Source organism: Diabrotica undecimpunctata, chromosome 3 (assembly GCF_040954645.1).
Source record: "Diabrotica undecimpunctata isolate CICGRU chromosome 3, icDiaUnde3, whole genome shotgun sequence".
NCBI classification, from domain to species: domain Eukaryota; kingdom Metazoa; phylum Arthropoda; class Insecta; order Coleoptera; family Chrysomelidae; genus Diabrotica; species Diabrotica undecimpunctata.
Window position 1 is genome coordinate 144,873,507 of NC_092805.1, and position 18,233 is coordinate 144,891,739.

At 32.6% G+C, this 18,233-nt stretch overlaps 3 protein-coding genes across 3 annotated transcripts in view; 1 reads left to right on the forward strand and 2 right to left on the reverse strand.

Moving 5' to 3' along the window:
- LOC140437505 (scoloptoxin SSD14-like) overlaps positions 1-1,473 on the reverse strand; it is a 93,873-nt gene extending 92,400 nt beyond the window's left edge. The window contains exon 1 of the mRNA XM_072527074.1: positions 1,348-1,473. Within this exon, the coding sequence (XP_072383175.1) occupies positions 1,348-1,355 (8 nt within the window). The 5' untranslated portion in view covers positions 1,356-1,473. The remainder of the gene's footprint in view (positions 1-1,347) is intronic.
- The window catches only part of LOC140436080 (uncharacterized), a 1,443,853-nt gene that overhangs the window by 237,458 nt on the left and 1,188,162 nt on the right, over positions 1-18,233 (forward strand). The gene's annotated exons all lie outside the window — the stretch shown is intronic.
- The window catches only part of LOC140436201 (uncharacterized), a 28,592-nt gene continuing 26,752 nt past the window's right edge, over positions 16,394-18,233 (reverse strand). The window contains exon 3 of the mRNA XM_072524897.1: positions 16,394-16,791. Within this exon, the coding sequence (XP_072380998.1) occupies positions 16,454-16,791 (338 nt within the window). The 3' untranslated portion in view covers positions 16,394-16,453. The remainder of the gene's footprint in view (positions 16,792-18,233) is intronic.

The window sequence follows — 18,233 nt, forward strand, 5'->3', positions numbered from 1 at the left end:
TCTTTCCTATTTGTATTCAAAATAAGTTGAATAAGTTTCACCGCGGATTGGGTACAGCCAAACACCCTTCTTCATCTGTTAATAATTTATTATCGTTGCCTTTGTCGGTATAAATATGTCCATTGAAAAAATAATGAGCACAGGAATCAGAAAGAATCAAGACCTTCAGACCATACTTGTTGGGTTTATTTGGCATGTGCATCCGAAACTTTACACTACCTAAAGCCTATAAGCATCTTATCAATACAGATGGATTCACCAATACAGTACTGCTTCTAATAATTATTTACAAATTTCAGCTTCTACGCAGCATCATTTTCCTGTCTTTCTGCTCGGTTTTCGAGATTGTTACTAAGTAAACTGCGTAAATCATTAGCATTCTCTATCTAGAGAATACGCAACGGGATAGATCAGGGCCATTGCCGTCTGTTGCAAACAAACACTAAATATCCTCGTTGTTTAATTTAAAAACAGAGCTGTAGCATAATATGTCTAAAAAGTAATCTGTCAAATATCATATATTTTTGAAAACTAGTTTTTTGTATTATGTTAACTATAATTTTATTATATAATTTTTTTACTGAGAGTAGTCATTTGAGTCGATAGAAGACTAGAAGAATAATTAGTCTTAAAATGAATGTCCGATAACTGCACAATTTTGCTTCACTGCAGATACACCGACAAAACATTAAAATAATTACCAAGTTTAAATATCTGAGATGCCACATGACAGATAAACTAGACCCAACTTAAGAGATCAAGTTTTGAATCAAAGCAGCTCATACAACGTTTCACAAAATTAATTATATTTCTGTAACCACAACTTTAACCTAAAATAGCGTCAAAAACTATTTACTAGAAGCGATTCAGATGTGGTATAGAAAAATGCTTCCAGTACACTGGACAGCTGTTCAGAAAAACGAAGCAACATTAAATAGAGCAAATCGTTCATGAATCATTGAAAAATGTGAAGATAAGAAAGATTTCATACGTAGGGGACGCTTGTATAGGAGACCAATATACAATTCTTTAGCTGATAATAAAAGGTAAAATAAAGACTCGAAGAGAAATTGAAGAAAATCCGTCGTCATGACCAAAGAACATTCACGATTGAAGAGGAATGCGCCATGCCGAGCAACTATTTAGACCAGCTGAAAACTTGAAACAACTCATCACTGGAATTTCCAACCTAAGGAAAAGCTAGTATAGCATAGAAAGAAGAAAACAGTACTTTGAAAAGCAAGAGTTTAATTTAAAAAAAAATACAGTTTTTTCAAAATAAAATGTTTTAAAAAAAAGCAAGCAAAATATTTTGGGGCCGATATATAAAATGGTTAAAGCACTTACCCTAACATTTTTACTTCGTGTAAAAAACCTTTAACTGAAACTATAACTGCAGCATTACTGATAAAATTTTTACTACAACCTTTTAAATCTCATTCTCAGCGATGTTATCAGATTTCTTACTTAATTTGCAAACTTTATGGATTGTCATGTAATTCAATTTACATATCATTACCTAATAAACTTCTTATGTAGATTTAGTGGTTATCTTATTTAATAAATTTATTATTGGCATATCATTAATATGTAAAATTAACAAAAATGTATATTTGTACTCATTCTAATCAATCTACTTTACGAAAATATCTACCGATCGGAAGCGACACTAATCTCGAGTGGTACTTACCTGAACCGAAAAATTTATATACGTGTAATTATTAGGTAAATGCAAAAGCAGACTCATTTCTACACGACAAAAATATTCTTATTCAAACCAATAATTAGGGGAAAATCCAATAATTTTGGAGGTGTATGTATTATGTACGCTTGTACAAAACTGCTTGGAACAACGACAGGTTGTTTGGAAAATATGATGCAATGATAAAAATGTTACACAACGCTAACATTGACGAGAAAGATATAAAAGTTATCCACAATCTCCATTGGAATCAAACAGCACGAGTGAGGTTGGAGAAGTCAATTAACGCAAAGGAATTTTTAATTTTAAGATGGGTAGAACATAATTAAGGCAGCAACAGAATCACTTGGAGAGAGGAAAGTAACGAACACTAACGTATCAAAAAAGAAAACATCATGATTTGGAGAAGAAGTGAAGACAAAATGTAAAGAAAAGAAGAATTACTTTTTAAAATACAGAACACAACAAACACAACTGGCACATAAACACTATAAACCACAGACCACCTGGTCTGTGCTATAAACGAATCAGGAATGAAAGAAATACTTTACACAAAACACATTTAGAAGGAACATGGGTAGACTACTTTCGATTCCTATTTGCTAAAGGTGATGATAATGAACCAACACCAGAGGTGACGAGGTGACGACAAACGAAGAAAAAATATTGAGGATTAAGAGGTAAAGAAAGCATTAAGGAAGTTAAAAAAATAAAAAATCACCAGGAGAGAACAGAATACCGAACGAACTTCTAAAGTATGGAGGACCAGATCTGACCAAACAACTATTAAAACTAATCCAAAAAATATTAGAACAAAACAGAATTCCTCAAGAATGGAGATCAAGCATCTTAATACCTCACTTCAAAAGAAGAGACAAATCAGACCCGAAAAATTACAGAGGAATTAATTTATTAAACACAACACCTAAATTAACAACCAAGGTGATAACAAATAAACTGAATGAAATTATCACTATAAACACTAGCAGAAGAACAACAAGGTTTTAGGTCGGGAAGATCATGCACCGACGCTATATTTATAATAAGGCAAGTGCAAGAGAAATCATTAGAATACAACAAATCGGCATATCTATGTTTCGTGGACCTTAAAAGGCATTTGACCGGGTCAAATCAAAGAACGTTATCTACTTACTGTACTTAAGAGAGATACCTCTATTTAGGCATAATCAAAACAACCCAAAAAAAATAAAAGTAATCATAATAATAATAAATTGCCTTTATTTAGTCTGTAAAAATTTACAAACAAGAGATACATGAGGCGAAGTCTAGCTAGAGCTACTCCACTTAACCTCAAGTTTACAAAGTCAGTTTGAAATAAGTAGAACATGAAAAAAAAATGATCTATAAATTGACATAAATAATAATATAATATTGAAATGGTAGAAATAGTCATGTGGCTACTAGAAAAATAAGATAAAGAAAATAATTTATGATGTTATGTGATATATGATATTAATGATAAATAAAAACAAAAAAAAATCTAAAAATTCTAATGGTAACAATAACGACAACAATATACTATATAATATATATTAATAACGTTACTGCGATTGTAGTAAAAATTTCTTATAATGCCGCTTCATGAAATCAAGAGATTTACCTCTTAAATTTTTTGTTAAACTATTAAACATTAAAACAGCATTGTAAGTAAACGATCGCTGGAAAATATCTAGTCTATATCTTGGCAGCATAAGACTATGAGGATATCTCAGATCCAGATTATGAGCGTCTCCACGAAATACTAATTTGTTCCTTAAATAAATAGGATTTGACCACGAAATAATTCGATATATCAACGAGACAAGGTGATATTTGTATAAATTATCTATTGTTAACCATTGAAGTTCTTTAATTTTGCATGATACACAATCATATTTTCTTATGCCAAAAACAAATCTGCAACAATTATTTGGAATTTTTGGCAACCTCAATTTCGTAACTTGATCTAAGCAAGGGTAAAATACCAAGAGCCCATAATTAAGAATTGACATAACCATAGTCTCACAAAGTAACTTACGCAATATAAGTTTAAAATGCCTTTACTTCTATACAGTTGACGCATAACTAAATAGCACTTTTTTACTAAAAGGGTGACATGCTCTTGAAAACGTAGCGTACAGTCATATATGACTCCTAAGTTTCTGCAACTATTAACATTTTTTAGAGGTTCATTTTTTATAATTAGTTTTAAGTTATCCTGAACAGTGGCTTTATAATTTTTTGAACAATATAACAAAGAATTACATTTTTTAGCATTAAGTTTAAGATTATGTCTAGTGGAATAAGTACAAATAGATTCCAAATCCTGATTTATTTTTTGTGATGCTTGATTTACAGAGTTTCTCAAAAGAGAAATACAGTTGTGTGTCATCTGCAAAAGAGTGCAATTTCAGATTATTTAAAGATTTATACAGGTCGGAAATATATATTGAAAAAAGAAGAGGACCAAGAACCGAACCTTGAGGCACCCCTGAACTGACAGATGCAAATTCTGATGAACTATTATCAATTATGACCTTTTGATAACGATTTACTGTAAAACGAAAAACTGTAAGGAGGTATCATCAAATCCAAAATTAGGCACAAAACAAAACCTGACACAGACAGGACAAAAAGGATGTTAGAAACAGCAGAGATAAAAATACTTTGAGAAACACACCTTGGGAAAAATTGATGGTAAGACACTATGGGACAGAGTTATAAGTACCGATATACGACGTAGATGCAAGGAGGAGAACATCAAGAACTGGGCAAGAAATAAAAGATTAGAATGGAGCGATCATATCAGCCGAATGATAACAAAGAGCGTAGTAAAGACGGCAACAGACGGGTCCCCAATAGGAAGCCGATGGAACAACAACTTACTGGAGACACATTGAAAAACAGACAGAGTCATGTTTACATAAAAAGAAGAAAAACAAGAAGAAGAAGAAGAAACAGAACAGAATAAAATAATGATTTTACAAAACGCCAAAATATAAAGATATTGTTAAATTAATCGTAGAACAAACTAACCTGTATTTGACAAAAACATTTCACAAATGTGTAGACACCAGTGTAGATGAGATGCACGATTGATTAGCTATCGAAATTTTAATGGGGATTGTTGAACTGTCGGCGTACACGGACTATTGGTCTCAAGAGACGCGGTAGGAACTTACTGCAAAAGTATTGGTACTAAAGAGGTATCAAGCAATATGACGCAAGCCTACATTTTGTCGGACGATCAGGAAGATGGTCTGTAGGAAGACCACAAAAACGATGGAACGACAACTTACTGGAGGCACACTAAAAAACAGACAGATAATGTTTTTGCAGAGGTACTTGATGGCTCTGAGTGGGTTGTTAAGATCAACGGATACCTACCTGGTAAATAACAAAAGTGAAAACAAAACTTAGATTAATCAGAGAGTATAACAGAATCTAATACCAACTATTATTAAAACAGAATACATCTGACTCTCAACGTCAATTAGGCTGGAAGTCAACATGTTGAAACAAGAGCAGTGGATTCGAGTTACAGCTGCCAGCCTAGACTACCGAAAAGGTTTAAAATTTTAAAACAAATGAAAATCATAAGTAGACAAAATACCAACCCCATTCACATCTCAAAATTAACGCCATCAATCTTAACAATCCGCAAGATAAGGCCAGGGCATTTAAAAACTCACTTCAGGTCGCATTTATTTCCCCAAACAGTCCTAATTTTAACGAGTGAATTAGAAGCAGCACCAAACGGAGAGTGAAATACATACTCTATAACTCTCTACCGCTCATGGCAGCCTACATCATCCAAAGACGGCTACTCTACAAGAGGATACGGTAAGGTAGATGTGTAACTTAGATAAAACCCCGTCCCCTAGGCCTGATGGCATACACAGAAGATGCCTTAAAAAATTTTTATTTCGCTGCATACTAAAATAATTAATGATTGCCTCACGTTGAACTGCTTTTCTACTACTTTAAGAGTATCCAGCACGGTCATGATTTCCAAACTTGGGACATTCCGAACCAGTACAGAATCCTACAAATAAATTTCTCTACTAAACACTCTAGTTAAAGTCTACGAGAGGATCATAAAGGAGCAACTCATAGAATTCCTACAAGCACATATATATTGATTGAAGCAGCAACCTTCATATCACAATTTATTTTCGAAAATCATAAAGGCATTTTTCTTGACCTCCGGAAGGCCTTCGATCAGGTTTGGTACATAGGACTGATCGAAAAGCTCCATCTTACTGGACTGCCTACATTATTCATAAAAAATATATACTCCTATCTATTCAATCGGTCAATCCGTGTCAAAGTCGCTAACGTATTATCAACACAGTTTACTCCACAGGCTGGAGTCCCCAGGGTGCTCAATTATAGCTCTACTATTATACACAGTTTAAAACAGTGAGTATCCCTACCCCTTAAATATATCAGAGTCTATTTTATTATAGGCTGACCACACTGCGCTTCTCTCGACAGGTTGATTTCAAGGGAAGTTGAGGCACGAGACTGCATTCGACAGACGGCATAATCAACTGAACAGAATTGTCAGGTGGTACAACAAATAAAGAGATGCACTGAGCTTTACCAAAACTTAATTAGTATTACTCAGATTTCCCAGCAGTCGAAATGTAGATGAGAGGAGCCAGATAGTTCTCCTTGGAGAAAGTCTTGAAACTTGGTGTTTTATTTAAGAGTTCATTTTTACAGGACTCTCAACTGAGACATTGACACCACAAAACACCTTACACAGTGTAAGAAGAATAGCTAAAATTTGGTAATACCTAATGAAAACTCTCTTGCACACCTGTAAGACTGACAGATATCTATATCTTTAAACCATGACCCCTTTAGCATAAAAATCGACCTCTTTTAGGATTTTCACAAAATCTTATGAATATTGGCAAATATATATACAAACAAATCCAAAAAACTTTATCAAATTCAAACACAAGAAACAAACAAGCACAAGTTCGTAAATCATCACCTAATTTGAAATACGTGTCCTGTATAAATTTTTAAGTAAGTACTTCTTCTTTAGGCACCGTCTCCTCTAAGGAGGTTGGCAATCATCACAGCTATTTTTACTTTTGAGATTGCAGCTCTGAACAAGTCGACGAAACTGCAATTATACTACTTTCTCAGATTGTTGAGCCAGGAGATGCGTCTTCTTCCAAAACTTCGTTTTCCCTGTATTTTTCGCTGGATTATGGTTTGTAGCAACACATATTTATCCCCCTCATAACGTGGCCGAGATATTGTAACTTTCTTATCTTAATCGTATTTATGATTTCCATTTCCTTTGTCATCTTTTTGAGGACTTCAACATTTGTTATTCGGTCCACCCAACTTATTTTTAATATTCTTTGGTAGGTCCACATTTTGAATGCTTTAAGTCGATCGCTTACCTCTTTCTTTAACGTCCAGGCCTCCACCCTATACAGCATTACCGAAAACACATATGAACGTAATATTCTTATTTTGAGTTGTAAACTAAGGTCTATGCATAACTGCATAATACTTTTCTCATCTTATTAAATGTTGCTCTAGCTTGTCCAATGCTCATTTTTATTTCTTCTGTATACTCGTTATTTTCATTAATAATTGTACCAAGATATCTGTATTTTTTTACTTTTTCTATTGGAAATCCTCTTATGTTTAAAAAGTCTTGTTGTTGTGTTTTGGAAATTGTCTTAAATTGTGTTTTATTAGCATTATGCGTTAGTCCGCTTTCCTCACTACCATTTACTACATTATCTAAAAGTGTCTGTAGATCTTGTATATTTTCTGCAATTAGTATAGTATCATCGGCATATCTGATATTGTTGATGGGTCTGCCGTTGACTTTTATTCCAATTGTTACATTTTCGAGTGATTTTTTAGTTATTTCTTCCGAATATAGATTGAACAATAAGGGGGAGAGTATGCAACCTTGCCTTACGCCTCTTTTTATATCTACTTCCTCCGAGTTTCTTTGCCTACCCTTTTTTTGCTGTTTGGTTAAAGTAGACATGAGTTATTATTCATAGTTATTATTTACATTATTCATTACTAGATAGTAAGTACACAAATGCATTAAACAACTCAACTCAATTAAAATTTTTGTTAAACGTTTAGCAATCAATTAGTGGTCAATAATTTTTTAATTCACATTAAAAAATTTAATTTAACTTTACCCGAATTCATAAAACAAAATATAAATGAAGGTTACAGCGTCATTGTTTACTTGTTGGTGTACCGCACGTTTGCTAATTATATGCTATGTTTTCCTTTTGTGTTTCCATTTGTTTTTTTTTTTGACGTTGGTTACATCCCAATTAACCGACTGTATTCTTTGTATGCACATGTAGTCATTTTATGGGTTTTAGTAACGTATATGGAAGCTGAATAGGAAAATATTTAATATTTGCTAAGCTTAAAAATGAAATAATCCGCATATATTTATACAATGCTCTTCTAACTTAACGGAACAATTATTAATAACCATTTTGCTAGTATTAAAATATTTTTTTATTGGTACCCCATTTTGCTTATTTAAAGTACGCCGTAGCGTGTTTAAATTCAACTTTCAGAAACGTGTTTTAAAGTTACCATGACAACATCAACAGTTTTAAATATTTATCTGACCTGACAAGAATACATATACTCCAGTCGTCAAACACGAAAATGCCACTTAACCTCTAAAAATCATACGAACAAGCTAAATTTTGCTGAGCTTAATAATTTTGGCACCCAAAAAATATGCAAAAAAGTTACTACCGGGATTCTCCCTAAAACTCTTCTCGCAGGGAGTAACAACGAAAAAAAAATCAATTTACCAAGAATCTGTACTCCGTAGCAAAAAATGATTCTAATGAAAAACGTAGCTAAAATAATTTTAAATACAATTGTTTATAAGCACAAATTACGCGCGCGAAATCAATGTTCAATAATATTTGTATCAGCTCGACGGTAAAAATTGGATATCTTTTGAATCAAGTGATCTATTGACAAAAATCAAGATGCGTTTTAAAGGTAAGGAATTCAGCTTTCGTATGCAGTTTTTGTATTTTGAGCTTTTAATGACTAGCCACTATAAAGTTTTGATTACTAAAGCCTAACCTTAAAAACCATTGCATAAAATTTTAGTTTTACCTTTTAGCAACAAATGTGAGGCATTTGAAATATGCTTAAAAAACGCTGGATTTAAACTTGCCCACAACAAACGATCTTAAACATTTAAAACTTTTTTTTCAATTACACTAAAACGCTTTTCAAAAGAACAAAGCTTCTGCAATAAACTGCATCCAAAACCGTCTTCTTAAGTGAATTCCCGTGGCGTGTGATCGTTTGTAATGTAAAACATTAAATTCTGCGCTTTTTATTCATATTTCAAATGCCTTATATTTGTTACCACAACTCAAAATTATATTATTATGTCATTGGTTTTAAAGAATAATTCCTAAAAATAAAAATTTTATAATAACTGGTCAATGCAAGTGATCAATTTTATTGATCTCACGAGAATCATTAAAAATGGCAAAAAACGTGCCACGTTTATTTATTTAACACTTGTATAAAATCAAAGTTTATTTTTGGCAAAATAGAAAGCCTGCATACAAAAGTTAAACTCTTTATCTTTAAAACGCATCTTGATTTTTGTCGATAGGTCATTGGAATCAAAAGTTATCGAATTTTTACCGTCGTGCTGATAGAAATTTTATTGAACATTGATTTCTGACTAAGAGAACAGTTTATTCTGCATAAAAAATGCTTGTAAACATTTTTTATTTAAAACATTTTTTCTAGTGTGTACAGTTTCTTGGTAAATCACTTTTTTGGGTCTAAAAATTAATATTCTCTGCAAAATTGAGCTTGTTCTTATGACGACTGGACTAATTGTAACGTCAAATAAAATATGAAATATAAATTAAAGGTTTACTAACAAATGTTTCAAAACCTTTATTAAATTTTGAAAATCTTAATCGTTTAAATAAATGTGAAAAGTTTATTTAAACGATTAAGATTTTCAAAATTTAATAAAGGTTTATTATCTATCGTTTAAATAAATGTGAAAAGTAATATTCCAACACATTTACGCATGAAGAAACATCGCAAGCCCTAAATGAAATGAAAACAGGAAAAGCGCCGGGTTTCGACGCCACTCACGCTGAGTTCCTCAAACATAGCGGCAGATTCACTAGGCAATGGCTCGCAGAATTCTTTTATGACATCCTTCAAACAGGAAACGTCCCCCACCAACTCAAAAATGCAAAAATCGTCGCCATTTTAAAACCAGGGAAAAGTAATAATTCACCGAAAAACTACCGCCCCATCGCACTCTTAAGTATGGTGTACAAATTGTTCGAAAGACTGTTGTATAATAGAATCAGCAAAACCATATTCCAACACTTACTAGTGGAACAGGCAGGATTTCGGCCAAGCCGCAGCTGCACAGACCAGGTACTCGCCCTGACCAATTATGTGAAATCAAACTTTCAAAAGCAATTAAAAACAACCGCTGTCTTCATCGATCTATCTGCTGCTTACGACACTGTGTGGTGACAAGGGGCAATATATAAATTAATGCGAATAATCCCATGCAGAAAGACCACTGAGTTTATTAACGCCATGCTATCCAACAGATGTTTTAAAGTTATATTGGGAGACAAGACTAGTACCCAAAGAAAACTGAATAATGGACTTCCACAAGGATCCGTACTGGCTCCCATGCTTTTCAGCCTCTACATAGCAGACATGCCAGAAACCACATCAAAAAAGTTTGGATACGCAGACGACTGGAAGCTTGCCGCAAGTCGTAAAGAATTCGAGGTCACTGAACGCATTCTAACAAAAGATTTAAATGCCCTAGGGAATTATTTCCGCAAATGGAGATTGCAACCCAATCCAACTAAGACAGAAGTGTCCTGCTTCCATTTGAACAACAAGATGGAAAACTATCAACCTTAAATCCATTTTGAGGATAGACTCCTTAACTATAATAAACACCCAAAATACTTAGGTGTTACACTTGACAGAACGCTAAACTTTAAAGAGCATCTTACTAAGACTGCTGCAAAACTCCAAACTCGTAACAACATCCTGCAAAAGCTCTGTGGCACTACATGGGGCTTCGCAGCACCCACACTTAGATCGACAGCATTAGGACTGGTATACCCCGTAGCGGAATACTGTGCACCAGTATGGATAAACAGTCCACATACTCACCGTGTTGATGTCCGACTCAACCAAGCCATGCGAACTATATCGGGCACAATCAAGGCTACGCCCACTTACTGGTTACCAGCTTTGAGTCATATAGCTCCACCACCCATCCGCCGGGAACATGCCCTTGTCAGAATTTACAAAAATCAATACTGATCCTGAGCTCCGCTCCCATGTCGGAACTTCCGCCAGAGACATAAATAGGCTCGGTTCAAGACACCCGCCTTTAAAAACAGCAAAAAGGGTAGTAGATCAAAACTTTAATGTAACTGAACGGTGGAGAGAACAATGGGAGAGTCACGCTGCACCAGCTAACTGGAACATGCCATGTATTACAAGCAAACATGAGGGCTTCAACCAACCGAGACGAATTTGGACCACACTCAATAGAATAAGGACGAACTGTGGCATATGTTCCGACTCACTTTTTAGATGGGGAAAAATACAATCACCAAATTGCGACTGCGGCGCCGAAAGGCAAACAGTAAAACACATGGTAGAGGAATGCCCGATTATATCCTATGACGGCAACCCTTCGGATTTCCTGGCTGCTACAAAAGAGTCAATCGAATATATTTATAATCTAGATGTTTGTTTGTAGAATAATATTTTTGTATTTACTGTTGTTTGTAATTTATATAATTTTTATATATGTATATATATGAACCTGTGATGTAGCCATACGCTAAATAAATAATGTGAAAAGTACAGTTGGTATTTTTTGAAATATTTATACCTACTTTTTTTTTAATCAAAGGAAATGCTGAATGCTGACGGCTTGTACTGTTTCGACATTTTCTGAAGATGAGCAAGCATAACTCGTTCATCTGTATCTGTTACCTTTTGCTCTTCCATCTATTTATTGAACTTGTATTCTTTTTTACAACCTTCTTTTGATTTTTGCGGTATTACCTGCGATTCTGCTTTGTTATTTAAGTAATCTATATTAGAATTAATTTTTAAGCAACATACAACCAGTAATATCAAATAATCTTATGTGATAGATTGCCAAATTATGTTTTGTTTTTTTCATTTCCATAACAATGAATGGTATACTGATATACGTCGCAAATTCAACCAATTTACATTATTAGTTCCTATTTTAATTTTTTGTAGTAATAATACATGATTTCAGGGTGTACCAATAAAAAAATAGCGGAAAGTATTCGTGGATAACTTGTCTTTAAGACTTGTATTTCAGAATTGTAAGAACACATGTCCTAAACCCGACAATATACCGTTTATTTTTCTTAAAAATTTAGGCCCTCGATCTAAAGAACATCTACTCAAAATTTACAATATAATCCTATCCAGAAACGTGTTTCCTAAATCATCAAAAAAATTCAATCATACCTATTCTAAAGCCAACTAAACCAAAATCAGATCCACAAACATATCGACCGATATCACTCACATGTAGCATAGGTAAAATATTAGAAAAGATAATAAACAATAGGCTTATGTGGTATATAGAATCAAACAAATTATTCCAGAACAATGTGGTTTCCGAAAACATCGCTCAACTTTAGACAACTTTGTTGACTTAGATTCAGAAATCCACGAAGCATTCGCAATAAAACAGTACTGTGTTGGAATATTTTTTGACATAAGCAAAGCATAGATACAGTTTTGAAATACTTAATCATTAAAACACTTAGTAACTGGTTAATAAGGGGTAACATATTAAAATACATTTCAAATTTTTTTGAAAACAGACAATTTTAAGTCCGAGTTGACGGAACATATTCTCAAACAAAAATTCAATAAATGGTATACCACAAGGATCAAACTTAAGCAAAACTTTATTTTTAGTAGCAATAAATTCGAAATTAACACAGATTGAAAACCCCGTCAAAGCTAGATTATACGCTATAGTTATCTGTAGAGGAAAAAATATAGCAACGATTTACAATCACATTCAAAAAGCGTTAACACACATTGAGAAATGGTAAGCTACAAGTGGACTTCAGTTTAACACTTCAAAAACGAAAGCAATCTGTTTCTTAAAGAGAAATAAAATTTAAACAAAAGAATTATATCTACACGAACAAAAACTAGATTATGTAGAAGAAATCCGATTCTTGGGTATGACGTTTGATAAAAAATTAACTTGGAAGAATATATTCCAAGTTGAAAAAATCCTGTCTACCTGGTACAAATTTACTACGATCACTTTCCTTTAAAATCTGGGGTGCCGATTATTCAAGTTTAATACTTATTTACAAATCCATAATTCGATAACTTGACAATGGAGCCATCGTCTATAACTTCTCCAAAAAAAAAAACACATTTAAAGTCAATGGATACTATCCAAAATAGATGTCTACGTATTTCATTAGGTACTCACTACACAAGCCCCATTCAAAGTTTCTATTGTGAAAGTTAAGAACTTTCTCTTTCTTTCAGAAGACAATATCTAAGCTTAACATATGCAGCAGCAGTGTCATTGAACCGAAATAATCCAGTACTGCATAACGTTTTTGCTGATCGATTTACAAATAAATTTCAACAAACACATCAAATTGATCATTATTTTTACTTTCGTATAAAATCATACTGATTCGAATTAAATTTTCAATTTCCAAAAACCTATGATACTTCTTCAATCCACAACCCTGCACCATGGACAATATCTATTCCTGCTATGGACATCAGTCTAACAAACCTAAGAAAATCAGAGATATCATCAACCGTCATTAAACAAAAGTTTCATATACTATTAAACAGATATGGCAATACCTACAACGTATACACCGATGCGTCAAAAAATGAAGACAGAGTTGGAGCAGTAATTTATTTGGAAGACTCCTCAGTTAGTTTCAAATTGTCGTCAATTACAACCATCTTTTCGTCACAATTCTAAAAGAACTATTGTTAATATAAAACAAAAACAAAGAAAGACGTATAATTATCACAGATTCTCTAAGTTCATTATCCTCACTTACTCCATTGTTGGTTTATTAAACCGTTATAAACGTTTATTAAACGTTTAGAAATCAATATATTAGTGGTCAATAATTGTCTAATTCATATCACAGCCTAGTTGATGCGGTTTTTTGGTCAAATAAAAAATTTAATTACCAGCTTTACCCGAATTCATAAAACAAAATATAAATGAAGGTTACAGCGTCGATTCTCAGATTCTCAAGTTCATTATCCTCACTGACTCCATCGTACTGTGACAACCTCCTTCTACTTCTTATTAAAAAAGAACTTAACAACATTTCAAATAAGAATATCCAAGTTCACTTTTTATGGATGCTTTCTCATGTCGGAATTGAAGGTAACGAAGTTGTAGATAAACTGACTAAGAACGCACCAACTAACCCGATGTCCGAAGAAAGTAACATATTGGTACAAAACGATGTAAAACCATACTTAAAGCAAAAAATAATTCAAAATGGCAACAAACTTTTTAACAACACTCCATCAAGGCTATACGAAGTCAACAAACATCCACATCTTTGGAAACCAAAAATAAAAGACAGACGAGAGCAAGTGATACTTACCCATTTCCGTAAACGTCACCCAAAAAATATTTTCTTTTCTTAAAGACTGTCAACTTCTTCAAAAGATTTAAAACATACATTATAATACACATACATATTATTATTATTATTGTAAACTAATGTATACACTAATTGCATCAACTGTGACATTAATCTAAATACGCTAATGACCATGCGTGGTTGATGGGTTATTAAAAAAAGCCCTGTTGTAATCAAAGCAATTACTCTATATCTGTCAAAGTTAGATATTACGTTTCTAGATGTTTTTAAACAGCTTAAATAAAATTTAAGCAGACTGAAATAATGTGTAAATACGCGAATGAGTTGAATGTGAGTAAAATGATACAAAAACGATCCAAATTTTTGATCATTTTCATTTAAAAATGCTCGAATGAATATCAAAAACAGTTTTAAAACCGCTTAAGGCGTAGATATATTATTTGTACGTATTCCAAACTTTTGGACATCTGTGTTTATAGGAACGGAAGCAAATTGCGCGCCAGAATAAAATCAAATGAATGTTTGAGGTGTGCGACTTGAGTCGTGATTTGATAAAAAAATATGTATTCAGAATACAATTTAGTATTTGTGAAGATTGTAAATAATAAGTTTAACTCCTTAGTTGTTTTTTAATTTAGTTTTGAAATCCTAAAGAGTATTTGTCAAAATATAAGTGCTTTTATATTTTGACTCACTAGTATATTAGTTTTGTTTATTGTTATCTAACAATATATTTTCTTATTAGAAATCAAACTATTTAGTAAATTTTTTGACAAAAATAACCTTTATAAAAGATTTAAAGTTCTCTAATTTTGAAAAATATTTTTGGGTCGAAAGTAACCTTACCTTATGAAAATCGTTCCACTAATATCATCTTGTGGTCCTAGGGTTAATAAAGATAAAGTTATTTTACAAACTGTATTTTAAACCTGAAACAATTACCTTTATCAAGACGGGTTTTTGGAAGGTAACTGCACCTACTAAAGTTGAGAGTTATATTTGGAAACCACTAGCGAATGCCTATTTTGCAATTGTTTTTCACGAAATTTAATATAACTTCGGTTTTAACAATTGGTCTAAGTTTACCAAATGCCACTTGTTTTTATTTTTTAAAGGCAGGATATTTTTATGTTGGTAAAGTTAAATAGGTATCTCTAATAATTTAGGAGATACAATAATTTCATCATCATCTTTGGCTCGACAATCCTCTGTGGATCTTGGCCTGCTCTAAGATTCGTCGCCATTCTGTTCGGTTTCTGGCAACATGTTGCCATCTTTTGATTTTTAATATCCGTAAGTCGGTTTCAACTCCATCTAACCACCTAATTCGCGGTCGGCCTTTGCTTCTTCTTCCTACAGGTGTTCCTGTGGTTAGCTTTTTAGCAATCGTATTTTCTGTCATTCGTATTATGTGTCCAGCCCATCTAAGTCGCTGTGTTTTAACGAACGTTATGACATTTGGCTCATCAAAGAGCTGATACAATTCAAAATTATATCTTCTGCGCCACTGCCCTTGGTCGTTTATAGCTCCAAATATTTTGCGGAGTATTTTACGCTCAACATATTCCCAAAAGTCTTTCATCTTTCTGCGTTAGAGTCCATGTTTCTACTCCATATGTGAGGACCGGCTTCAGCAATGATTTGTATATAATAATTTTAGTTCTTCTTTGAATGTTTCTTGAGTGGAAATGCTTTTAGAGTCCATAGTATGCCCTATTTGTAAGATTTATTCGTCTTTTACGTCTTATACAATAATTTAAATAAATAAATTGTTTATAACAAATTATCTGACGGGTATTCAGCCTCGTGCCCCCGAAAAATTGAATCTAGGCACCAAAAACATAAAAAGCGTCAAGGCACCTAGGGGACATAAAAGCGCAGACTCAACCCCTTGGCTCCCAGACTATAATCTCAAAGGAAGAAGGGATAAAATTTGGCTATAACGATTCATAGAAATAAACAACTTTGAAAACTTTTATTTTGATTTAACATTTTTGATATTTAGATATACATACGTTCATTATTGTTTATATATATTTCGGTACTCATCATATTCGGTCAAACTTTTAAGAGTAACCTTAATTCCCAATTTCAGACACAGCAACAATTGACCTTCTCTTACAAGTTCCAGCTGATACTTCTTATATCCCAACATTCCATAGCGTACTCGCCATACTGCAAAATCAGTTCTTAGTTCTTTAATGAAATAGGTGTCTTTTGGAATTGGACAAATACTCTCTACCTCTGCATCTTCATCGGGAAATAATTTAGTGTAAGCGTGGTCATCGAGAAAGTCATCAGCTAGCTTGCAGAAGCTTTTCTGGTTTAGATACGTGATTATTGGCTGGTTTGATATTTCTAAAAGTGTAGAAAAGGCATAAGTAAAGGTAAAAGAACAACCAAATGATAAACACATAATACAAAATAACAGTTAGATAAAGAAACATTAAAGCAAGGTTAGTAATACAAATAGCAGAACAAAAGTTTAATATTTAAGCATTTATTGAATTATCATTGCAAAGCACGATTTTAAACGATCACATTTGCGATGATTTAATTAAGGAAGCATTAAATTCCTCCTGTACATTTTTCTCCTTTTTTTTCGCCAACCTTTTCGTTAAAATCTTCAATTATAATAGGGTTTTCATGCGATTTAAAATATTGTCTATGTCTTCGTAGAAAGTTTCAGTATAGTTGTTTGAGTGTTCCGCAGTTGGAGCATATACTTGTATAATATTTATTTTGAGTTTATTCTGGTTTAATGGTATGAGTATCATTTTGTTTGAGCATTGGGCAAAATTTACCACTGCTTTATCAATGTTTTTATTAAGTATTACCTCGACACCATATCCAATCTTGATTTGTTGAACCACGCTTCTCTCAGCAGCATTGTTGCTAGTTGTTGCGTTAGTTATGTCAGAATTTGATGATGATATTTCCGAAGCCATTCGAGAAGCAAAAAAAATATTAAAAAATCCCAAATTAAAACAGGAACTCGCTTATATCAATGACAATTATAAATTAATAGTTACCACAATTACCTTATTAGAAAAACAAAAGATAAATTTATGTGAGTCAGTAAAATTAATAGATAATTTAAAGACGAAAATTAAATCGGCACCTGGAAGTAACGGTCAATGAATTTAAAAAAAAATAAAATATGTTTTCGACAAGAATGAAGGTTTTTCGTTTTTATCTAATGTTACTAAAGTGTTTAATGGGACATTTTCCGAGGAATTTCAAATTATGCCAGATTTATTATCCGCTCTGAAATATGCTCCAACTACATCTGTCGATGGCGAACGTTCGTTTTCAATGTACAAATTAATTTTAAGTAATCGAAGACATAGTTTTAAGACCGAAAATATTGAAAAACATTTAGTTGTGTCTATTAATGATAAAATTTTAAGTGGTTACAATGTTTAATTATTAATTTACAGTTATTTAGTTACTAGTTTATTTATACTAATGTTATGATTATGATGTGTAAATATACCTGCCTTAAGTTAATATTACGTTAATTCACTTTGTACAATAAATAATAAGTTATATTCCTTTATTGCCTATATTTTACCTAAATGTTAATATTCCTGCCTTTTTTAATAAAAATCTTTGCCTATATAGGCGCCTTTTTCTTCAATTTTTGTTGCCTATAAATCAGAGCTTTACTTATTATATTATTGAGTAGTGAATTTACTTTGTTATTTTATGAATCTTTTTTCTTTCTTAATTGTTGATACAATTGTTTTTGGCAATATTTCTTTAACTTTCGGATAGAATTTCAGGTAAGATAATGCTAT